The sequence below is a fragment of the Phodopus roborovskii genome, unplaced genomic scaffold, assembly GCF_943737965.1.
Source record: "Phodopus roborovskii unplaced genomic scaffold, PHOROB, whole genome shotgun sequence".
NCBI classification, from domain to species: domain Eukaryota; kingdom Metazoa; phylum Chordata; class Mammalia; order Rodentia; family Cricetidae; genus Phodopus; species Phodopus roborovskii.
In genome coordinates, this window is record NW_026126588.1 from 3,550,691 (window position 1) to 3,575,790 (window position 25,100).

General features: G+C 40.4%; 1 protein-coding gene across 1 annotated transcript in view; it reads left to right on the top strand.

Moving 5' to 3' along the window:
* Cdc5l (cell division cycle 5 like) overlaps nt 1-24,369 on the top strand; it is a 37,102-nt gene extending 12,733 nt beyond the window's left edge. Inside the window, exons 7-16 of the mRNA XM_051204233.1 lie at nt 1,958-2,102; nt 2,952-3,134; nt 4,053-4,207; nt 5,265-5,427; nt 6,318-6,482; nt 8,938-9,018; nt 9,300-9,542; nt 11,621-11,818; nt 23,091-23,303; nt 23,953-24,369. Coding sequence (XP_051060190.1) covers nt 1,958-2,102; nt 2,952-3,134; nt 4,053-4,207; nt 5,265-5,427; nt 6,318-6,482; nt 8,938-9,018; nt 9,300-9,542; nt 11,621-11,818; nt 23,091-23,303; nt 23,953-24,057 — 1,651 coding nt within the window. The 3' untranslated portion in view covers nt 24,058-24,369. The remainder of the gene's footprint in view (nt 1-1,957; nt 2,103-2,951; nt 3,135-4,052; nt 4,208-5,264; nt 5,428-6,317; nt 6,483-8,937; nt 9,019-9,299; nt 9,543-11,620; nt 11,819-23,090; nt 23,304-23,952) is intronic.
* Nucleotides 24,370-25,100: the final 731 nt, after the last annotated feature.

Genomic DNA, 25,100 nt, shown 5'->3' on the forward strand with positions numbered 1-25,100 from the left:
GATGTGTGTTTCTTGAATTAGTGCTTGTGTTTTAGTGGACTATTTACTCACTGACATTTTTTTGAATCTGCATGGGTTTTGTGCCTGTGTGCATATGTACCTCATGTGTGCCAGGTACTTATGGAGGCCAGAAGAGGACATTGAATCCTGTGGAACTGGAGTTAGAGATAGTTGTGAACCATTATATGGGTGTTGGAAATCAAACTAGGGTCCTCTGGAAGAGCAGCCAGTGTCCTTAACCCTGCCGATGCATCTCTTCAGCCTGATTACCATTACTAATGACACCTTTATTATTTATTGGTTTACTTATTTTTTTTCTTTTTTTCTTTTTTTTTTTTGGTTTTCAAGACAGGGTTTCTCAGTGTAGCTTTGGAGTCTGACCTGGAACTTGCTCTGTATAGACCAGGCTGGCCTCAAGAACTCACAGAGATCTGCCTGTCTCCCATGCACCACCAATGCCCAGCCTTAATTTTTTTTGGAGACATATCTCACCATGTATTCCTGGGTGCTCTGGAACTCATTGTGTAGATGAGCTCTACTGTTGAGCTATAACCTCAGTCTTACCTTGCTACTTGAGATGAGGTTTCTCATTGTCCTGGAGTTCACCAAGTTTTGGTCTTTGGGATGCAGGGATCCGCCTGACTTCATCTCTTTAGCTCTAGGAATTCAGGTTTGTGTGTGTGTTCATTCTGGAATATGTGTGGAGCCAAGATACCCTTGTGGACGGAGTTGACTCTTTCTGGCCGTCAATTCAGGTCATTGAGCTCATGTGGTAAATACCTTTGTTGTATTGAGCCATCTCTAACCAGCTTTATTTTTAAGGTGAAGAAAAATTTCCTTTTTTTTTCTTACAAAGAAAAGAAGTGTTTGCCGCATTCTCAAATCTTCACACTTGGTTTATGTTTTTGTCTCTCTTTGCCCATTTTAGAGATAAGTGTTTCTGTGAATCTATTTGCAGGTTGTAGGGTGGGTTTTATTTATGACCGTCAGAAAATTTTATTTGCAACTCAGATCACTTTCATTTCTATCAATAGGAAATTTTACTTAGCTATACTACTATAAACCAGAATGTGTATTATATAGTATATAATAGCCTACAGCATATATTATACTCTGTAATATGTATGTATTCTATAACCACTATAATACAGTTTTCTTGAGTGTTAGGACCTTTGTTTATGGGGCCTCTTCAAGTAGATCAAAGAGAAGAAAACTAATCATTTGGAAGGAATAGACCTGGCTGGGGTAGGAAAGAAAACAGGTAGAGCTTTCAAATACGCCTGAGGCTGGGTTAGGCTTTCAAAAACCTTTGGTGTCATTTGTCATTGTCATATGACAATACTCTTAATAGTTTTTTCTGTAGTTGGGCAGCAAGATGACCCAGTGTGTAAAGGGACCTGCTGTCAAACCTGATGACCTGAGTTCCCTATCTAGGACCCACATGGTGGAAGGAGAGGGCCAGCTCCTACCTGTTGTCCTCAGAATCCTACACATACATCATTGCACATGGGGATTTCCCAACCCCAAATAAAATGTTAAAAAGTTTTGTATGACCCTTTAAAATCAAAGTAACTTAATAATGGGAGATTTAAGTATTTATGATGTATTTTAATTCTGTCTCCTTCATTTATCTTTGTCTGCATACTCATTTCCATCATTTTCTATTCTTCCCATGGATTTCTGTGTAGGTATAAACATAGTAGAGTTATTGTATTTTTGACATAAAATGTTTTACAGATCTTTATAGTTCTAGGTTTTAAATTTTAGTACTTAAGTCAGTGTTAATAATTATGTTTGTATTCCTTTCAAATATTCCAGATCAATTATGTCAGGACAGCCTGACATACTTTTTTCTTTTTAATTATTTTCTTAGAAATGGAGTTGTTTAAAGTCTTAATATTTATATAGCTTTTGATATGCCTATGTGTAACTCAAAATCTCTTTTGATCCATGATAGTGAAAAAGAAGGAAGAGATAGAAAAAAAGACAAGCAGCATTTAAAAAGGAAAAAGGAATCCGATTTACCTTCAGCTATTCTTCAAACTAGTGGTGTCTCTGAATTTACTAAAAAGAGAAGCAAGTTAGTGCTGCCTGCTCCTCAGGTAATTGGATAAGCCTGTGGTTGTGTGAATTTACATGTGTGTAGCATATTCAGCAAATACCGATGGGCTGTCTCAGGCCTGTGCTTACTGCTCAAGAAACCCACAGTCTAATGGAGATACCACATGGAGACAGTCCATTGATGAGACATAAACACAGTTTGTCACATGCTTCTGCTTCTACTGATGGTAGTTCTTAATTGAATCTTTTTCTTAATATTCTTTAGGATATTCATTTCTTTTGGTAAAATTATAGAAGTAACACTTTTAGATTTTTCTAGATACCTTGTGATTCAATGGTCTGTGTGATAGTTGATTTTCAGTAGTATTTTCTTCTCATTAATAGTTTTGAACAAGGGCTATGTTCTTGGTGCAAGCAATCTGTCAGTATGTTAGTGTAAAACATTAAGTATAGTGAGCACATACACTGACATTGGGACAATTCAAAGATTATCATGGCTCCTGTGCAAGGGTGGCATGCAAATTTATGACCCACTCCCTATTTAAAAAAGGAAACCATGGAGGTGGGTGGGTAGGGAGGATGAACTAAATCTGGGAAGAGCTCAGGGGGTGTTAAATATGATCAATAAACATTGTGTGGAGTTCTGAATGAATTAATAAAAATACTAAAACACTTAAGTATGGAAATATACCTGTGAATCCCCCTACCCCTCACCCTAATAGTAAAAGGAAGGCTTAAAATTCTAGCTTGAAAATTTTAAAGTCAGGCATAGTTAAGTGGTTCAGTGAGGTCTGCCCTTGGCCCAGCTCCAGCAAGTCTTCTAAAACATGGGAAGTTTATGCTGATCTGTTCTCTGTTAAAGAGTTTACCAGGCTGATCTTGTCCTTTAGATTTCAGATGCAGAACTCCAAGAAGTTGTCAAAGTAGGCCAGGCCAGTGAAGTTGCTCGGCAGACTGCAGAAGAGTCTGGAATCACAAACTCTGCTTCCAGCACTCTCCTGTCTGAATACAATGTCACAAACAACAGCATCGCGCTGAGAACCCCACGGACACCAGCCTCCCAGGACAGAATTCTGCAGGTATGCTGGCGTATCCTATAGTGAGCCTGTCACTGACTTTTTTTTTTTTTTTTTTTTTTTTTTTAAAGTATCAGTATGGAGGACACAGCATGGTGTGGTTTTGTATGGGTAGGGCCAACAGTTTGAACCAATCTTGATGACCATGATCCCAGAGCATTTCTTATAGCACAGAAGCTGTTTATTCACAACATTTTGGAGTTGGCCTGGCCCTCCACCTCAATTTTGTACTTGTCAAGAAGGTACAGGCCTTACTTACAGTTTCATGCTTCTGAGTTTTCTGTGTATAGGTGTTTTGTCTGCAGTATATCTGCAGTATTTAGGTGTGGTCCCTGCATAGGTCAGAAAAGGGTGTTGGATCCTTGGAACTTGAGTTACAGACAGTTGGGTTCTGCCTTGTGTGTGCCTGGAATTGAACCTGGGTCTTCTTGAAGAGCAGCCTGTGCTTTTATCCTTTGAGCCATCTTTCTAAGGCCTCCCTTCCAGTTGCTGACTCTCGGTGGCTATTGTATCTGAAACTGTGGAGCTGCTGCTATTGGTTCCCGGGGCTGGCTCAGAACACTGGACATGGAGCAGAGCAGTGCAAGGACACTGTGTGTCAGTACCTCTCACAAATGGCAGCTGCTGCCTCATGGTATATCCTTAACTTCATTTTGCCTCTGATGAACTGTAGGGGCGTAGGTGTAGCCTACGTGCTGGCATTCCAGGCAGGTGGCAGCCACACCTGGTGACATGTAACTTTATTCAGAATTCCTGATATGATGTGTTAGGTTGACAAAGAATGAGAGGGTTGAATTCTTTTAGGGCATAGTATTCATTTTCTTGGTTTTGATTGATAGAATGTATAGAAATTCTGCCTGTATCACCAGAGGGAGGGCTCTGCTAGACTCTGAATAATTGTGCACTCTTCTTTACCTGCAGGAAGCTCAGAACCTCATGGCTTTGACCAATGTGGACACTCCATTGAAAGGTGGGCTTAATACCCCACTGCATGAGAGTGACTTCTCTGGTGTGACCCCACAGCGGCAGGTTGTGCAGACTCCAAATACGGTTCTGTCTACCCCTTTCAGGTATTGTGAAAATCAGTATGTTTCACATTTTAGAAAAACTTGAATCTAAGGACCTGGGCAGAATGTGGTTTTTTGTTTGTTTGTTTGTTTGTTTTTGAATATGTTGACAGAGAATGGAAATAATGTTCAACTTATCTTTCTGATGTTTCCTAATTGGGTGTACCTGGTGTCCTTGGAGGCCAGAAGAACTGGAGTTAAAGATGGTTGGTAGCCAGCCATTATGTGGGTGCTAGAAATTGAACCTGGGTCTGGTCTGCAAGAGCAGGCGGGGTGCTCTTAACCTCTGAGCCATCTCTCTAGCCCTGGTATTTATTTTTAGGTGTTAGGTCTGCCCTCTATGGGTTTTTTAGGATAGAAATCCCCACGGTCCATTACACTTCTAGATGACAGCAGAATCAGGAAGCATCGGAAGCTAGTCTTTGTATAATATTTATTGCTTCTTGTGAGGCTAAAGAGAGCCTAATTTTTATTTTCCTGTGTGTATTTTGCCTCTCAAATAGATTGTAAGTTCCTTGGGGGGCAGAGATCATGTCTTAAATGATAACACCATACCTGTTGGGAACAGCTGTCTGACAGTATCGTCAATCTGGAATCCAAAACCAGAAAGGCTTTGAATAATTAAAATATAAGTTGCTGCTGGACTTTATTCTTAAGATAGTCTAAACCCAGTCTGTTCATACTTAAGTGTGACTCTAAAAATGTGTTTAGTTTCCAAACAAAACAATAAAGCATAAACCACTTAAAGTGCACATTTGATGGGAATGAATATGACTTGAGACTGTAAATGAGTATACTGAACTAAATGAGTCACCAGGGCCTTTGAGTGCCTCTGGGGCTAACCTACCTGCCTGTTCTTAGCCTAATGCATCGAAGGTCAAAAATGTTTGGTGGACCTAATAACAGGAATGCAGTTAGGTCTAGAAGCCAATACAGTATATGTAAATAGTATGTTTACCAAACCAAACTTAATTTAGATAAGATAAAGCAAGACAAAGGTTTTGGTGTCTCTATTCCTCATTTTATGCATTTACCATGACTTAGATTTCTGTTTGTCTAGGACTCCTTCTAATGGAGCTGAAGGGCTGACTCCCCGAAGTGGAACTACCCCCAAACCCGTCCCTAATGCTACCCCAGGTAGAACACCACTTAGAGATAAGTTAAACATTAATCCAGAGGATGGAATGGCAGACTACAGTGACCCCTCTTATGTGAAGCAGATGGTAAGTGTCAGTTCTATTTTCTATTGGTATATTCAACACTTGGCATTGAACTTAGGGACCTTCAATCTGCCAAACAGGTGTTCTGCACTGAGAGACAGTTCCAGCCCTAAATTTTAAAATTTAATCTTTTATTTTTATGTGTATTGGTGTTTTGCCTGCATGTATGTTTCTGTAAGGGTATTGGATCCCCTGGAGCTGGAGATAGAGACAATTGGGAGCTGCCATGTGTGTGCTTGGAATTGAATGCAGGTGCTTTGGAAGAACTGCCAGTGCTTGTAACTGCTGAGCCATCTCTCCAGCATCCCCCTCCCCCTTTTGTATTATCAAATGCAAGTTCTAACAGCTTTTTTCTCTGTCCCTAAAGAGTTAGCTTTGAGACATTTTCCAAATACACTGATTTATTGCAAGTCAAGGTTTTGTTTGATCTTAATGTAGGAAGATAAGAGAATAAACAAAAATCTATTTCTGAAGTTAGGATCATTTTTCTACTAAGTTTTATTTTTACATAAACATTTAAAATTTATATTATTTTCTTACTAAGTGTATGTGCATGTGGCATAAGTGGGTGCACATACATTATGTATGTATGTATGGGTCAGAGGATGACTTGCCGGAGTTGGTTCTCTCCTTCCATCGTGTGTACCTTACGAATCAGACTCAGATGATCAGTCTCGGCAGCAAGCATCTTTATTGGCTGAGCCGTCTTGCTAGCCCCAAGCCAATTGTTTCAGAAACTTTTTGTTTTTTGAGACCCAAGCTGGTTTTGCATTTGTGGCAATCCTTCTGCCTCAGCTTTCTGAGTTTTATAGTTGTAGGCCCGTGCCACCAATTCTAGAGAACGTTAGCTTGTATTTATGGTGTAAATTGAGAAGGACCAATTCTTTTTACAGGAAAGAGAATCTCGTGAGCATCTCCGTCTGGGTTTGTTGGGTCTCCCTGCACCCAAGAATGATTTTGAAATTGTTCTACCAGAAAATGCTGAGAAGGAGCTAGAAGAACGTGAAATAGATGATACTTACATCGAAGATGCTGCTGATGTGGACGCTCGAAAACAGGTGAGACCCCCTTAGAAAGCATCATCAGTGTGGCAGTTCTCAACCTGTGGATCTCAACCCCTTTTGAGGGGGTCCCACATCAGATATTTATATTACTATTCATAACAGTAGCAGAATTAGTTATGAAGTAACAATGAACTAATTTTATGGTTGGTTGTCCAGGTGTACAATTTTATAATTGGAGGCCACCACAGCAGCACTAGGAACTGTGTTAAAGGGTCACGGCATTAGGAAGGGTGAGAACCACTGCTTTGGAGGGAGGAGTAACTATCAGTGTTTCTAGGTTGCTACTTTGACTTTTTCTATTATTTTAACAAAATTCCTCAACACGAGTGATTGTTTACTTAGAATACCTTAATGGGTTTCTTAAAATGTTTGTGTGCATGTATGTGTGTTTAAAAACTGATATTCATTGTGCTTTTCTAAATAACACACAGAGCTTTTTAAACATTGCTTCAGTCTATCGAAGAAAGGATGTTAAAGTCAAAAATTGGATTAGTTTTGAATAGTCTTAGATGAGTGCAGACTAATTAAAAACTGGGTTTGGGTCTGCCACATTTGTCTTAGGATGTAGCCATAGTTCAGGGTGACTGTGAGAATAGTGTCACTGGAGATGACGCTTTGCTTTTTCTGTAACATGCTGCAATTTTATTTATTTATTTATTTTTTGGCAACGGGGCAGATGTGAGGGTGCAGCATTTGCAGTATAAACTGTTGGATGAGCTGTGGTGCAGAAACTGCCATGGTGAATGAACTTACACCATTGTTAGTTTTGATGCCTGATGCACATCAGGCTCTGGCTCGATGTAGAACTTGTGAAAGCTGTTTGTGTGCAGGGGAAAGAAGCACTGCAACATTGCCACAAACTGACAGGATGGCTAACCAGGCATTCCAGTGAAGGTTACACTCACTATACAGCAAGCACTTTTAATGTAGTGTTTTATCGGTGCTGCTTTGTCAGAGGTAGGATTGTCAAGGCTGGTGGTGCCTAAGTGCTCCGGCATTTCGTGATACTGTGTGAAGAAAACTTGCTTTTTGAGCAGTGCCTAATACTTCCAGGACATTCAATTAGTTTGCCTTTTGCATTATTCTAAGCTGTTTACATTGACATTCACATTAATTGTAGTGTGTACTTTGAGCAAAGCAGATTATTAGTTTTGTAAGTCATTGCCTGGCTGCTTGAATGCTGTATCTCTCTCTCTCTCTCTTTTGAAACCTGTTTCTCTGTGTAATAGCTATGGCTCCCCTGGAACTTGGTCTGTAGACAGGCTGGCCTCAACTCACAGAGATCTGGCTTCAACTCACAGAGATCCCCCTGCCTATGCCTCCTGAGTGCTGGAATTAAAGGAGTATGCCACCACCAGGCAGAATACAAAATCTTTTTCATTCAGTTTTTGAAAGGGCTGAGTGAAGACGGAAACAAACGAAAACAAAAAATCCAGTGCTACTGCAATGGACTGACCTGGAGAAATGACATCTCTAAAGGTCCACAGGGTACCTGGCAGTCATTTTATAACCGTTTTCCTTTGAGTAAAATTGTTACGTTGCCCCGCGGTTTATGCGCCAGTGTTCATCATCAGAGCTGTTCACTCAACCTGTAAATTTCTTTTAAATGGCATCTTTAGAGGAGCCTAAAGTTGCTTTTTAGTGGTATACTTGTAGAAGCCTAGAATATAAGTGCTTCTGTTTTACTAGACTCTTGGTTGCCCATATGACAATATTCAGAGTGTTCTGGCAATCAGCCAGGGGTGGCACTTTCACAAAAGATGTGTAAGGGTCCTTCCTCTACAGTGTCACATATATCACCCACTAAGACCTGTGGTGCTTCCTCTGATTATTTGCTTTCTATACCATCATTTAAAAAGTGGAGAACTAAGAGAACATTTTTTAAATTTCCTCTTCTGTTGATCTTCCACATAGTCTGATCTTCTACATAGTCTGAAACATTACTGGTTATAATACCAGATGTCTCTCAGTGCCTGTTAGGGTGGCTGTTGCTAATTAACCTTCTAGGTAACTGCGTGAATGTGGGGAGCACAGACGGATACTTTTTGAGTTTTGTTGGTTTGTTCTTTTAGCTACTTCAGTTACATTTACTTCACTTTCTCAGAAGTGGCATGGAATATTAATATGTTGTCACACTATTGTGAGTGGAGGGTCAAGGAACATTGGCTGTTGTGTTGTGGGAATCTCTTCTATGTTTATGATTGCCAGTTAGACAAGAAAGGTGGTTATCCGGTGGGCAGAGCCAGGCAAGTCTGGAGAACACTCTAGTGTACTTCAGGTGACCTTAGTGTCTGTTGTATAATGAGAATGAATAGATTGACCTCTGGGGCCTTGGCATTACCTCTCTACATCCTTACACAGATTTCAATAGCTTAAGCTTTTGAAAATAGTTAATCAGAGATGTCAACTGCTATATAGCTCCAGTAATGGATATAAATTCCCTTTTTAGGCCATCCGAGATGCTGAGCGAGTAAAGGAAATGAAGCGAATGCACAAAGCTGTTCAGAAGGATCTGCCAAGACCGTCTGAAGTAAGTGGTCAAAGTTCTGATTTAGAAAGTTGGTTTCTTTATTTGGTACTAGTGCTTTTTTTAAAAAAAATCTCAATCATAAATACTATAATGAAATTTCATCTGCTTTCTCGAAGATAGTGTAGCAGTTCTCAAAATATAGTCTTGAAAATATTTTGAATTTAGAAGTGGGGGGGGGAATTGCTGTTGAAAATACGAAACTGCTGTTTAGTTCATGCTATAAAAGCAGGCAGAGTATGTTGTGGATATGTCTGATAATTTTACTTGTTTTAAAATTTTAGGTAAATGAAACTATTTTAAGACCTTTAAATGTAGAACCACCTCTAACAGATTTACAGAAAAGCGAAGAACTGATCAAAAAAGAAATGATTACCATGCTCCATTATGACCTCCTCCATCACCCCTATGAGCCATCTGGAAATAAAAAAGGAAAAAATGCTGGATTTGCTACCAATAATTCAGATCACATTACATATCTTGAGCATAGCCCTTATGAGAAGTTCTCCAAGGAAGAACTAAAAAAGGTAGGATTGGACAGAAGCATCTCTCTTCATGGTTGAGATTTAAGCCCTTGTGAGATGCTGTGTGTAACAGAGTCAGAGCTTCCATGGCCACATTGCTACTCAGAACCAAAGGATGCATGGCTAGGAGATAAATGTCAAGAGAAATGCTTTGAAATGTTGTTTTTCTTCTAGTTTGCGTGTGTTTATGTGTGTGCAGTTGCTTGAGCCTTTGTGTGTGTGTGGAGGCCAGAGGATGATGCCAGGTGTCCTCTGTTGCTCTCTGTTTTTGAGACAGGATCTCTCTTACCAAATTTGGGGCTTGCTATTTTTGCTACACTGGTGGTAGCAAGCTGCCTGGATTTCCCCCATCCCATGTTGGGGTTAGAGGGGTACACCATTGTACCCAGCTTTTATGTGGGTGCTGGAGATCCAAACTCAGGACCTTGTGCTTGCAGAGCAAGCCCTTTATCCACTGAACTGTTTCCTTAGCCTCCAGGATATGTTTTAAACACCCTCTATGTTATTAGTTGTAGAGGCTTTGGTGTCAAGGTAGTTTTGAATCATGGGTGTTGCTAGCAATTTCTTAAAGTCTGAATTTGAATTCCTTTAATACTTAAGTGTTATTTAGACTAATACAAAAGGCATGAATTTGTATTTTATATAAGTAAACAGTTTCTAGTTGGAAGCTCTAATGGTTTGATTATCCTATCCCTTCTCGGACTCTTATTGAAATTAATTGCCATTGTAGCAATATTAAGATGAGGGGCCTCAAGAAGTGATTAGTCGTTAGCCGTTTTTGGAGTGAGCTCTTTTCCATTTTGTGATTTAGTCAGAAGGTCCTCACCGGATGTGGTCCTTGACTTTGGACTGCCCAGATCCAAATCACCCAGTCTATGGTCTTGGGATAGCAGTGGAAAATGAATTGAGACAGGAAAAACCACTGGTCTTTTCTTCCTCCACCGTGCAGCCTTGAAGGCGGAGTGGGTTATTGCAGCACACTAGGCACACCTTTAGATTCTTTCCTCTCTTGTCTCCTGGACACCCCTTTCTGGCCTGTCTTAGTTCTTTCTGTCAGCTTTCTTTATGCATAAATGATGTGTATTATTAGGATTTTTAGACAGTAAAGGGAGGAAGATCTAAGAAGAGCTAAGAGCTCTAATTTCTGAGTGACTCTGAGTTACTTTTCTGTTTAGTGAGTTGGACAGGGAAGTGCCATCTCATTGTTGGCCTGGGATTTAGAGTTGAACTCCAGAACCAGGACTTTCATTTTGCTTTTTTCCAGAGTGGAAATAGGAGAAAAGGAATTTAGGAAATAAATTTTCCATAATTTATTGCACATTTGGATGCCTGAAGTAAGGCTACTTTTTCAGGTTCTTCCTATAAGGAATAAACTTAAATGTAAGATTTGAAAATATTTTGGGATTATTTGAGGCAAATAATACTAAAGTTGTTTTATCTTTATTGCTCTTTGTTCCAAAAGAGTTTAAAGTAGCTCTTTGCTTACTTAACAGATTCTCTCTCTCCCTTTCTCCCTCCTTCCCTCTTCTTCCCTCCCTCTTGAGTGCTGGTATTTAAGATACCACCACCTGGCATCTGTTCTTTTCTCAAAAAACAAAACAAACAGATATGTGCTGTAGCTGATGGCTCAGTTGCTATGGGCATTGGGTGTTCTTCCAGAAGTCCTGGTTCAATAACCAGTAGCCACATGTGAGCTGACAACTATTTGTAACAGCAGTCACAGGGGATCCTATGCTTTCTCCTGACCTCTGCATGTGATTTACAGATGTACATGCAGGCAAAACACCCATACATAAAAAAAACAAAACAAAACAGACAAACGAAAATTTAAAAAATAAAACCAAACAAAACCCCCACTAAACAAGGGCACTAGGGATTTGATTGAACTCAGGCCTTCAGATTTGCAAAGCAGGCATTCTTACCATCTCCCCAACTTCTACTTAGATGCTTCTTAATCCATTTAGCTTAGGTATTTTCCATCCCTGTGTAAAAAATGACCAGCCAAGCATTGCCGTGGGCTAGTGTTAAGGTCTGTGGTGGTAGAGAGTGTGTACCTGAACCTCGGCTGTTGTTGTGAGCAGGCCCGGGATGTCTTGGTGCAAGAGATGGAAGTGGTGAAGCAGGGAATGAGCCACGGGGAGCTGTCCAGTGAAGCCTACAGCCAGGTGTGGGAGGAGTGCTACAGCCAAGTCCTCTACCTCCCTGGCCAGAGCCGCTACACGAGGGCCAACCTTGCCAGCAAGAAGGACAGGATCGAGTCTCTCGAAAAGAGGCTGGAGGTTGGTATCCATTCGTTCATATGTTTAATGTTATTGTGTGTGTGTGTGGGCGCTCAAGCTGAGTGATGTGGGGTCAAAGGAAGCTTTGTCCAGTTGATTCTCAGTCCCTTGGATGTGGGGTCTGTCTCGTTCAGGTTTTCAGGGTTGCACTGCAAACCATCTCCACTGCCCTTGGTATCCTTTTAAAAGTCTAATTTGCATGTTCCTCAATTGAAATTGAGAGCCAAGTAATACACCTGCCTGGAGACTTCAGTAAACTTGACCCAGGCAGCTGGTTGCTTTGGAGTTCTTGAAAACTTCACTGAGCACTCACTCACCGGTCAATCAGAACCTTTTACACCAGGGAGAAGGAATTGCTAGAGTGATGCTGGTTGTTCAAAAAAAAACAAAAAACAAAACAAAAAAAAAAAAAAAACAAATTTAGGTCACTGAGGTCTCACTCAACAGTGGGAGTTGCAGAACTTCAGTATATTTTTGTGCATCCTGACGTCCAGAGGTTGAGTTAGTGAAGTTGTTATGTGGACAGTGGCTTCTGTGATTTTTTTTTTTTTTAATGTCTGTAAAGCATGAAGCCTATTAACAGCAGTTCATGGCATGTGATTTCTTAATATTTTGAATTCCAGAATCTTTGTAGACATTTTGGCAGTGGCTTGTAAATTGTGGTCACAGCCCACCAGGCTGCCTTGTGAAGTTTTGTTTTTTTTTTGTTTTTTTGTTTTTTTGTTTTTTCCTTTTTGGTATTTTTTAAGACAGGGTCTTACTTACTATATAATTCTGACTGTCCCTGGAACTTACTGTGTAGACCACGCTGGACTGAAATTCTCGGACATATACCTGTCTCTGTCTCTCATTGCTGGGTTAAAGGTATGCACCATCATACCCAGCATGCTTTGTGGGTTCTTAATGGTGGTCTTTAGGAATGTCTCTGATGCCAAGAAAGGATGGGGGAGGAAGAAGCAGTTCTTTAGGTCATTGGATGCAGAAAATGGCCTTGGTTTCCTCTTTCATGTGATTGCTAGTTTTTCTTTACAGAAAGCAAATTTGAGAGTATTTTTGTTAAGGCCTCAATCTAGATGCTAGAGTGTTTGGGGTTGTGTGGAGCCAGAGAAATGAACAGGAAAAGCAGTATCTTTTAATATGAACATGTTAATTTAACCTGTACAGCCAGATGTATAAGACATCTATGATCATGCCTGTGTGCCTGTTGAGTTAGGAAATTAGTCTTTCTAAAGTAATTCTTGCAGTGCCAGGGCCATTGAATTGTAGTTTTATAGCTTCCAGCAGGTGGTACTGTTGCTCTGTTTTAATTCATAGTTAAAAATTCTTAGAGACAGAACATGAGCAGTTAAATTGTAGGTTATACTTTGTGTTATGCAGGCTTCATTTCTTATAAATGGTAGTTAGTATAATCCTGATCTAAGGCCAGCTATGTAATTGGTTGGTAGGCTGTTTGGAATGCTTCCTTGTAACATCTATATATAAATACTTCAGTCTCTCACTTAGTTTGAAAATCTTCTCTCTTTTTGAGGTGGGTAAACTCTTCTGTTGCACATGGCAAGAACATTTTGTGCTGTTTAAAAAACTTTTTCCCCCCTGAATCTCATTTACTCTGTTGAGGTACTAACTTTCATGGCAGCAAATAAATGTCACAAAGTGAGTGGTGCTCTAAGTACCAGTCCTGTGAATTCTGAAGGGAAAAGTACAGTCTCTGCTGTTCTGTTGGAGATTTATTTGGGTCGTTTATGAGCAATCATTAAAAACATGTGGTTCTCTTTGTTCAGTTCAGTACCAGGAACTGAAATCTTCCGTTGAACTATTTTTGTTGAAGGATTGGTGATTTTGGAAGAATATTCATATAACAGTCTGACTAATTTTTCTTTTACTCTGAGGTAACTTGGCTCTTTCTAACCTAGCTAGTGTTCCTAACTTTTAGGGAATACTTAATTGAATCCTTCAATTAGTAAACTCTTCTTATTCCAAAAGAGTTTATTAAATCTTCAGAGAGAAGCAACTGAGAGAGCAAATAAACAAAGCTTCCATCCTTATATCTATCTGTAATTCACTGCTAGATTTCTCATAGTATCTGAAGGCACAGTTGTACTGGTTTGAAATACATAAATATTTTATTTCAATTGTGTGGCGATTCTTCCATCATCTAAGTCGATTGCTAAGTTGTAAACATCATTTAGAGTTTGCTGTGGGAGGGAGCTGCAGTTAGGTGCTGTAAACTGCTGACCTCCACTGAGGCTCAGCTCAGGGAGGTGTGCTTTTTGGGCAAGCACGGTGTACTGTGGCTGCTAGTGTTTTTTGAGTTTTGCTGCCATGAGCTTTGGAATAGTGAATCCAAATTGTGGCCCCATCTCAAGCCCATCAGGCAAGATGACATGGCTGGTGTTTCTTAAGTGTACTAAAAAATATGCTCTGAAGTTTTTATTGTGGGTAGTTTTTGAGCCACAGTCATGATTAATATTTGGAACTTAGCACTTAAATAAAAAATCCTTAGGACACTTAAAACCAATAGAGCCATCATCTCATTTGATACAGAATATGGTTGGGCGTGTTGGTGCTCTGCAGGGCCTGTGAAACATATACACTAGTTACAGATCAGAAGTGGGAAAGACTTTTGAATTGTAACCTAATGTGGGGCCTCCATTCTGTTTTGGAGGCAGAATTAACTTGAATCTCGTCAGACAGGTTGTTTGTAAAGGAACGAGTAGAAATGAGAGCTCAGGAAAAGTTAGTTGTGCAAGCTCAGCTTGCAGAAGGAGGGCGTTTTAGCATGGAGCTAAATCTCCTGTGGGAGATTAGAGCTTTTGCTAGTGATTTCCCCCAGAGTAACATGAGAGGCTCAGTTTCTGTTACATGCATGATTCTTAGAAATTGAGGGATGGCTGTAATTCATTGTAGAAAAAGTTTCATCAAATTGTTAAAAAAATAAAATGCCTTCCCCTTTTTTATTCACACATTTAGTGAATTTTATTACCAGACAGTGACTGGACACAACAGGGACAAGGCAGACAAGCACTTTACTCCGTGGGCGGCAGTTACCTGTAAAATGCCACTAGAGGGCCTGATTTTCAGATGATGCTAGGCATTGAGTCCTTTCTGTATTTGGGAAGTGCAGAGAGAATCTGAAGTGTTATAACGGGTTTCCACTTGAAGGGGAAATAGGAAATCATCTGAAGACATAATTAGCTTGAGTGAAGCAGTTGCAGTAGATGTAGAAATGAAATGGAAAGCCTGAATTTAGGCCCTGCCATTAAGTCTAATAGTATCTGAGATCGTAACTAATCAAAAAATCTGCTGTAAGGAGTAAGCTTGGCTGGAAAGTGGATTTTGTCATGTTAGCTATAAAAACGGAAAGGATTTCCTCAGAGTAGAAACCGGGCCCAGTGGGGACACTGTTCCCAATATGTTATTGGCACAGTCGGTATAGTCAAGAAATATTATGTAGTGTTGACTTCTTGGAAATAAGTGGCTTAAAGAACACAGATAGCAATTTAAAGACCTTCTCCGTGTATTTGTAAAACTTTGCCAAGGTCCCTGACTTGCCTGAGGGTTCTATTTCAGCAGAATTGGCTGCACAGTGAATCCTATTTTTCAGCACTTTTCATTATAAAGGCAGGTATTTTAACACAGGGAAAATACACTTCATACTCCAGAGTGAAAACTGAGGCTAAGGGTTAAGTTGGTGGGCAGTGCTGGGTAGAGTAGTTTGTGCTGGAAATGCATTTGTAACTTTCTGTTCTGAGGCTGGATGGCATGAAGTACAGAGAAGGGCTCTTCAGTTCTTTGTAATTCTCTTTCTTTCCCATATTCTGCTGTCTGTCATGCCCCGTCAGGGCAAGGACAGATTAGTTGTCTCTGGCAAGAACTCAGATCAGAGCTCATCAGAGACTGAGCAGAGCAGCCACTCCTCTGCAGGAGTGGAATTCGTTTACAGGTTGTTTGTGTTTCACCTCCTAACCTGTGTAGATGTAACATGCTCTGTGTTGCTGCTTTAGCTTGCTTCATTGGAATGCAGTCTGATGCCTGCCTGCTAAATCTGGTGGACTGACTATAGTCACTTACTTGGACCTGCATATATATCATCAGTAGAGGGAAGGGTCACTGGAACGACGATGCTGGTAGGGAGTGTGGCGGTGAGAGGAGAGGCACTCTTGACTTGTCTGCAAGTGTTGTGGTGACTGAACTGCATCCTTACCGTGACAGGGTCATCTAGCTGAGCAATAGACTGCGCAGTGAGCTGCTGTCCTCTGTGTGTTTATTTTGGCTGTCCCTAAAGCTCTTTTTATATAAGGTTATATTCTGGCCCCTTAAGCAAGTTTCAGTGAGGGATGCTCTGAGTGTTTCTAACCTCACTGGAATGGACTTAAACTGCAGACAGTTCTGGAGACCCAAGGAGAATATGTTTATTTTGGAATTACTTAAGCTTAGAAACCTTAACAAACTCCGTGAGCTTGAAAGTAACAATTACACTTTTATAAGTCCCATACAGCTCCCTTTGTAATGACCCGAGGAAACACTTACGGGTCCACTGATTCATCTCCTGGGGACCATCAGTTTTCCATTGGTCTCTGGCCAGTCTTTTTTAGACAGTTTCTCTTCTATGCACTTAAAAATAACATTTCTAGATGTTTTTCTAAAAATAATACCTGTGCTTTTTAGAAAATTTAAGAGAAATATAAAAACTACAGAAGAAAAGCTTACTATTCATAACCTCTCTAGATGTAGTCATCTCAGACTTTGTACAACACATACATGTACATACATATACTTTTCTTTTTCCATTTTTAAGATTTATTTACTTTCATGGTGTGTGTTTGTGTGCACAGGCCTGATAGTATGCATATATGTGTGCCATATGTGTGCCTCGTGGCCATGTAGGCTACAAGAGGGTATTGGGTCCCCAGGAACTGGAGTTATAGATGGTTGTGAGCTGCCCTATAGGTGCTGGGACTCAAACCGGGGGTCCTCTGCAAGAGCAGTGATGTCTCTCCAGCTGCACCCACAACCTTTCAGTGTGTAAACTCATTGTAAAAGGAGAGGAAAGTTTTAAAACCAAGTTGAAATGATCATGTGCCGTGTTTTCCACCTAATAGTAAAACAGTGCAAATAGGAATTTAAGAAAAAAAGAGGACTGGTCACTCCCATTTGAACTCTACAGGAAAATGTAGCTTTTGTGAAATTTGAACAAGCACCAATTATGTTAATGTTTGCTACTGCCTACAAGCTTGTGAAATGTAACCTTTTAATCCTGTGAACCATCTTAGAGATATTTTCTATAGTTAGAGCTTGTTTAGAACAAAAGAACTAGAAATTTTAACAGCTTCATTCAAGTGTTGAAATCTTGTTATGGGGGGGGGACACAAGTTTATGTCTTGTTTATGTATCTGGAACGGGTTATTTATTTAATTTATTTTAAAGGGAGTGCCTGATGGCATCAAGCCACTCACTTCTTCAGGGATGTTTTGTTTGTATTTCACCCCAGGGAGGACTTTGGTTTATTAGCATTGTGCTCTAGTACAGCCAGTTAAATGGTGAGAATGCTAGGAAGCAGCAGGGTAGCCTGGTGTTCAGAGCCCATCTTAGTGTTGTTGGGGATTGATTAAACCCAGAGCCTCATGCATGCTAGGCAAATGCTCTAACACACCTGCATCTCCAGCAGGACATTCCCTTTGTGAGAAAGGGTCTCCCTTAGTTATTTAGGCTGACTTCAGATTTATAATCCCTCCTGGATAATAACAGGCCTGCACTTGAAGCCTGGTTTGTTGTTTATTGTTCTAGGATCCTGAGTGGTGGATTATGTAGAGGTGATGCTCTCTGTTGCCACCTGGCACTTTATTGCAGGTGGAAGCCTGGCCCACGTGCTTGCTGCACAAATGATCATAATTGCAAGTGTCAAGGACAAAGATAATTATTTCCTTGAGCTTTTCTTGTCTTGAGTAGTTTGTACACTGAGCAGTTTCTGACATAGATCTAACAGGCAAGGCTGGGCAGCCGCTGAAAAGCCCACCACCAAATTCTGTTTAATGAAAGAATGGACTTCACCTGATTGTTCTGGAGATGGGGCAGAGAATGCTTTTTTCCTTGCTCCTGCTGCCCACTGGCTGAGTACCCTTGTCCACAATGTTTAGAACCCAAAATGTTTTTGGTTGCAGAGTAGAGTTCTTGCACGTACACAGTGAGAAGCCTTGGGATGAAAATTCATTATGCTTCTTATATCCCTTATGCAAGTAGCCTGAAGGTAATTTTATTTTTTTAAACTTTTATAATATGGCATTTTAAATAATTTTTGTGACCAGTCAAATAGGGTTAAATGTCAATTTTCCACTTGAAGTAAATGTCAGTGCTCAGAACATGTTAGAGGTTGTAGAACATTTTATATTTTCAGATATAAGATGTTCATCCTTTAAAAATAATTGAATTGCATTAAAATCCATCCATCCACATCCATCCATCCATCCATATCCATCCACCCACCCACCCCTTCATTCTGGGTTTCCGGGACAGAGTTTCTCTGTGTAACCTTGGCTGTCCTGGAGACCACTCTCTGCAGACCACTAGGCTGGCTGCAAACTCAAGACATTGGCCTGCCTCTGCCTCCTAAGTGCTGGTATTAAAGGCAAAGGTGTGCTCCACCACTGGCAGCTTTTGTACTTGCATGTATGTGTTAGTGTGTGTGTGTACATGTCTGGGTGTCCACAGAGTACAGCACAGTCGTAGGTAAGTGGGTGCTTTGAACCAGTGCTCTGAAACAGTAGCAAGAGCTTTTAGCTGCTGAGCCATGCTTGCAGCCCCCTTGAATGACAGTTTTTTGAGAGATGTTGATAAGTATAAGTGGCTTTTCTGTTCTGTTCTGTTCTTTTCTTTCTTTTCTTTTCTTTTTTCTTTTTTCTTTTTTTTAAATATATGTAGTGTCTCACAGTGTGTAGCCATGGATGGCATGAAACACTATGGTCTTAAACTCACAGAGATCCTGTGGTAGTATAAGTGATCTTGAAGATTTGGTTTGCAAGCCTAGTTCCCCTCCCTCTTTTAGAAGAACATTTGGTAAATCAGTTATAGGAGGATGTATCCTTTCCTTAAGTCAATATTGTTGATTCAAATTAAGTTTCATTAGGGCAGCTAGCTGCTAATGCCTAGCTAAAGCGTTGAGTTAGCATCTAGAGTAGAGAGCTGCGTTATATATGCCAGGGTACTGTTCCTTCCTATTTGCCTTCCCTGCCAGCTGCCCCTTTCTTGCTTCCCTTCCTAGTCTTCTGCTTGCTTGCTTTCTGAAGGACTTGAGAACACGGGTCGGTTAGTAGTCTGATTCCTGTCCTGTAAACTACCAGCAGTTACCTTCTGGCACCCCAGGTCTTGCCGTTGTTAGCCCTGTCTTTTCTTTCTAGTATGCTTAGCAGTCGTAGGTTGTGCCTTAAACACTTACTGATGTCTTCCTTCCCATCTTAATAATTAGATAACAGGTAACTGATAGCTAAAGTTTAATATTGAAAGCTATCTTTCATTTTTCAATGTTTGATGACTGTGTGTACATACATACATACATACATATATATTTATATAGTGACAACTATTTTTGTCTTGTGTTTTAATTTATTTTATCTAAGCCTGTAGTTGAGCCAGAAGATATTTATAAAGCTTGAGGTGAATGAACTGTAATTGTTGGCAATAACTGGAAACTAACAACTTTGAAGTGTTAAAATCTCTGGTGGTTTGGGAATAATAAACAGCTGAACTATATGAGTGAGGTAATTCCCAGAGACAGGGGACTCAGTGCTAAATGTACCACGATGGCTAATTAAATGGTTTCTGCACATAGGTATTAAGCTGTTAACCAAGCTGGAAATTGAGTATCTATGGAGTGTGGTCAGTGTAAAGCTAATTGAGATATTTTAACCAATGGCAATGTTAATTTGTATAACTCATTTTTAAGACACACTCGTTAACTTGAAATTCTATGGTTTTTAAGGGTTTTTGGGTGTGTATTGTATGAAATTGTATGGTTTTAAGGTTTGGGGTGTGTATTGTATGAAATTGTATGGTTTTAAGGGTTTCGGGTGTGTATTGTATGAAATTGTATGGTTTTAAGGGTTTCGGGTGTGTATTGTATGAAATTGTATGGTTTTAAGGGTTTCGGGTGTGTATTGTATGAAATTCTATGGTTTTTAAGGGTTTTTGGGTGTGTATTGTATGAAATTGTATGGTTTTAAGGGTTTTTGGGTGTGTATTGTATGAAATTGTATGGTTTTAAGGGTTTCGGGTGTGTATTGTATGAAATTGTATGGTTTTTAAGGGTTTTTGGGTGTGTATTGTATGAAATTGTATGGTTTTAAGGTTTCGGGTGTGTATTGTATGAAATTGTATGGTTTTAAGGTTTCGGGTGTGTATTGTATGAAATTGTATGGTTTTAAGGTTTCGGGTGTGTATTGTATGAAATTGTATGGCTTTAAGGTTTCGGGTGTGTATTGTATGAAATTGTATGGTTTTAAGGTTTCGGGTGTGTATTATATGAAATTGTATGGTTTTAAGGTTTCGGGTGTGTATTGTATGAAATTGTATGGTTTTAAGGTTTCGGGTGTGTATTGTATGAAATTGTATGGCTTTAAGGTTTCGGGTGTGTATTGTATGAAATTGTATGGTTTTAAGGTTTCGGGTGTGTATTGTATGAAATTGTATGGTTTTAAGGGTTTTTGGGTGTGTATTGTATGAAATTGTATGGTTTTAAGGTTTCGGGTGTGTATTGTATGAAATTGTATGGTTTTAAGGTTTCGGGTGTGCATTGAAACCCGCATGTTGTTACGAATAGTATAGCTGTGGGGTTCATTGCTCACCTCCTGTGGGAGGAGGACTGCTTAGTGGGTGTGGCTGAGAAGACACACCAGCTCTCTACAGATCCCAGCTGGGTCCCTTCTCCACCCTAGCTACTCATTAGAACTTTCTTGGGACTCAGGAGACAGTGGTCCAAGATCATTGAGTCAGAATTTGGGGCTGGTCAGTTTGAAAAGCTTCACAAATAATTATAAGTTTAGTCATGGTCCAAACCACTAGTTTAAAAAGGCGAGAGAGAGAGAGGGAGAGAGAGGGAGAGAGAGAATATATTGTCTCTCTCCTTGACTGTACTGTAAGATAAAATTATGAAGTTTAAAATATTTTTAAAATTTCTCTCTCCCTCTCCCTCTTTCTCTCCCTCTCTCCCTCTCTCCCTCCCTCTCCTCTCTCCTCTCTCCTCTCTCCCTCTCTCCCTCTCTCCATCTCTCCCTCCCCCCCCTCTCTCTCTCTGTGTGTGTACACATGAGTGCAGATGGCCCACAGGGGCCAGAGAGATTGGCATCCCAGAGTTGGGACTTAAAGGAGATTGTGAGCTCTGTGACTTGGATGCTGGGTCTTTTGCTCTGGGTCCATAAGGGTAGTTGTTTTATCTTTCTCTTTACCACTTTTCTAGAATCTAGATCCAGATAGTTCTGTTTTTAATTTCAAGGACAGGGGAGGATTCTGCTTATATCCCAAAGAGCTAATGGTGAAGATTGTTTCTCACTAAGAAATAATCTTTCCATTTTTCTAGGTGTAAATCACACAGCTCAGGCAGCTTCTTTAGGGTAAACAGATCTCTATTTCTCCTGTATCCACAGAGCTGTGTAGATGCCATTACGGTTACCTTTAGGACATTTTCCTAACCTCTTGAAGAAACCCTGTACCCATGGCAGTCACTTGCTTTTAACCTGTGCAGCTGTAGACAACACTAGTCGCTTTTCGTGTTGTAGATTTGCCTGTTCTTGATACTTAATGGAAGTGAAATCATGTATTTAGTGTGTTGGCATTTATGATTGGATGCTTTCACTAACAGAGTTTTACAAGTTGTAGCATGTGCTGGTAGTTCCCTGCTTTTTATACCTGGGTGCCGCTCCATAGGTAGGTACTAGCTCATTGTGTTTACCCATCGACAGTGGTGGGTGGTGGAGTTATGACGTGTTGCGAGCACCGTAGGTATGTTTTTGCCACGGCATGTCCTCACTTGGGTATATGCTGGGAAGAAACTGCTGGCTCAGCATACTCAGGAATCCTTCACCTCGTTAGAATTTCATGGTTACAAAACCTTCTCATCAAGTCAGAGAGTACCAAGACTTCATGTTCTGATAACACTGCATTGTATGTCATTTGATATGGTGGTTTGTAGAAGGCACATTGTCCACCTAAAAGAAAACACAGCTTTTCTCTGCTTCATCCTCAGGATGTCCACATTGTCTTTTGTTGAAGTTGGAATTTAAAGATTTTCAAGTCTTTCTCTCATTTATTTAGTGATTAGAGAGGAGTGAAATGGTCGGACTCTTCGTATCTACAAAGCGCTCATTGTAATCAGAGCTCATAGTTAATTGTTGATTGCTTATTCTGTGCTAGGTTGTGTGTGCCTGAGAGTTTTTAATATACATTATCCACTTTAAGTTAACTGTCAGCAGTGGCTGCCATTTTACTAGTGATGGGGAATGGAGGCAGAGCAGCTAGGTAGCCTGCTCCATCAGAACAGCGGGTGGCATGCTGGGAGTCCCAGTGTTCTTTACGCACTGCTCACTCTGCCCGCCACACCAGTAGTTGTTGGTCCTCTTGGCAGATGCCCTGCTGTTGAACCGAGTTGATTTACTACCCATGAGAGGGAAATAAGGAACAGCAGCAGTGTGCATGGGTTCAAGTCAGTTGCAGAAGCATAAAAGCTTAACTTGTTTAAAATGTTGAAGAGCAAGGCTTTAAAGGAGCTTTATTTAAGGTAATTTTAGCTCCATCTCGTGGAGTGCATGCAGTTCTTTCCCCTGCCCTGGTAGCTTACTTGACGCTGGCTTCCGATAAAGTAAGCTGGAGATGGGTGGGTATAAAAATACTTTTCCAGTGGGCCTTCTGTACGTGAGTGGAATATTGTTTGGTATAAAAGGGGAACAGATGTGTGGTTCTGAAGTGAATTTTTTGATGTAGAAGGTGGTGGCTCAGTGGCAGTCTAGAGTGACTGGGTGAATGGTCACAGCAATCATTTACACAAGGTAGACAGCAATTTCCCCATGCTCCGAACTGAAGCCTGCTTTGGGGTTAAATTGTGGGTGAAGTTACTGAATATTTGAGTGTAAGGTAATTTCTTGTTGAGGCCAATTTTGTGTTACATATATCAGTGAAGTAAGAGGAGCCCTGACTGTGTATTTTGCTGTTATTACTTATCCTGCTATTTAATAATCTGCTTTTATGAATATTGATATGAATCCCTACTCCCTCCCCAATTCTCCAGATAAACCGGGGTCACATGACAACAGAAGCCAAGAGAGCTGCAAAAATGGAAAAGAAGATGAAAATTTTGCTTGGCGGTTACCAGTCTCGTGCTATGGGGCTCATGAAACAGTTGAATGATTTATGGGACCAGATTGAACAGGCTCACTTAGAGCTACGCACTTTTGAAGAGCTCAAGAAACACGAAGACTCTGCTATTCCCAGGAGGCTCGAGGTAACACCATGTGTTTCCGCATCGCTCAGAAGGGAGACTTACTCTGGCTCCCGTTTTTCCTCCTCTTAGCAGGTTATCTTTGAATCCTGGTGAGCAGTGGCTCTCTGGCTCTCTGACTCTAATGTAGACCTGCCTCTGTGTAGACGGTGGCAAGCAAATGAGTGCTGCGGGGGAAGGCTTTTCTCTTTCTGTTCTGTTTTCAAGGACAGATAGGTAAATCTTGTGATTAGTTTCCCTGACACTTAGTAGCTTGCCATTTATGTGGTTCTAGGGAAACTAAAGCAGCTTCCTGTAGTTTTATGATTGAAGATGCTGAGAGCCTAGCTGCTCATTTAAAACTCTACAGTGTGCACTCTAGCCCCTGCCCCTCTTCAGGGCAGTCAGAGCTGTTTGCACTGTGTTGTGAGGATTGAGAAGACTGTAGTGGCTTGTTTAGTGGGACAGGGCAAGCAGCACAGATTTTACAAGATGGTAATCACATGGCCAGAGCAAAGACTGGCTGCGGTATTAGTTTTATAGCAGAGATATTGACTGTTTCTCTGGGAAATGTATCCTTGCTGAGAACTGTTGAGTTAAGCAGATGTTTGTAAGATAGACTAATGTTAAGTGGACTTAGGTTTGAAGTAACTGGGATATTTTTCTCTTTAAGTGTCTAAAAGAAGATGTGCAGCGGCAACAGGACCGAGAAAAAGAGCTCCAACAGAGATACGCAGATTTGATGATGGAGAAAGAGACTTTACAGGCAAAGTTCTGAAGCACAGCTGATCTCTTCACAGAACTAGATGCTGGCTTCATATCTGCAATGTTGGGACTGATGTTTCTCTTCATTGACAAATTTACCCAGCACCTGTGGTTTCTCTTGCTTGTTTTGAGTGATACCACCTATCTTGTGTGTTCTGTGTTACAGACTTGAACCCCAGGATGATGAGGGTTTAAATTATCCAGACGCTCATTCTTTGCCAGTGTCATATTTGCAAAATTTCGTAGTTTAGGCCTTTAATTTAAAAAGCCTGACTTTAAATACTGCCTGTGAGTAAACCCTTGAATAAAAGAACATGTGAAAAAAGAGAGTGTGTCCTGCTTGAAGTAATTAGATACTTAGGGTGCCTGCAGGCCTCCAACTGTACTTACTGTGGGCCACACTTATGAACATCTCTGGGTAAGCTGAATGGCCATTGTAAGTCCTTAGGAGACAGTCCTTTGCAGTGGTTTCTCTACACTGGCAAAATGGACTGGCTTGTTAAAACCTAACCCCCTCACCCCCTCACCCCCAAAAGTATCACGTTAGGAATGTTTCTTCTCTGCTTGGTTACCCACATGATAATTGTGGATTATAACTTGAAAGATTTTTTTTTTCTACTTGTAATATTTTACTTGAATTTTTAAAAAGAGATTTTAAAGATTACAAAGCCTTCAAACTTTATTTAAAGGTTTGCATTTAGCTTAATATTGTCATTTCCATAAGTTTGGAACAACTTAGAGGATGGGAAGTTGCAGGGAGACATAACTTTATAATAACTCCTATAGAGACTTAGTAGCAGCAGAGTAGCAGGGTTTTGACTCCAACACTTGGGGTAGGGTGGGGTACTGAAGCTTCAGCAATAAGAAACCAAAAGCCAACAACTAAATGTGACAGTGTAGGTCAATGAATGGTACGGTGGACTTAGAAATGTTTGCCTATTAGGGACTAAAGGAAAAAGGAAGCATTAGTTTGCTCATTCATTCATTCACCAGGATTTGTTGAGTAAATAATCCTGTGCCATAGTCTTGGCACTAGAACAAAGGATAAAATAGGCT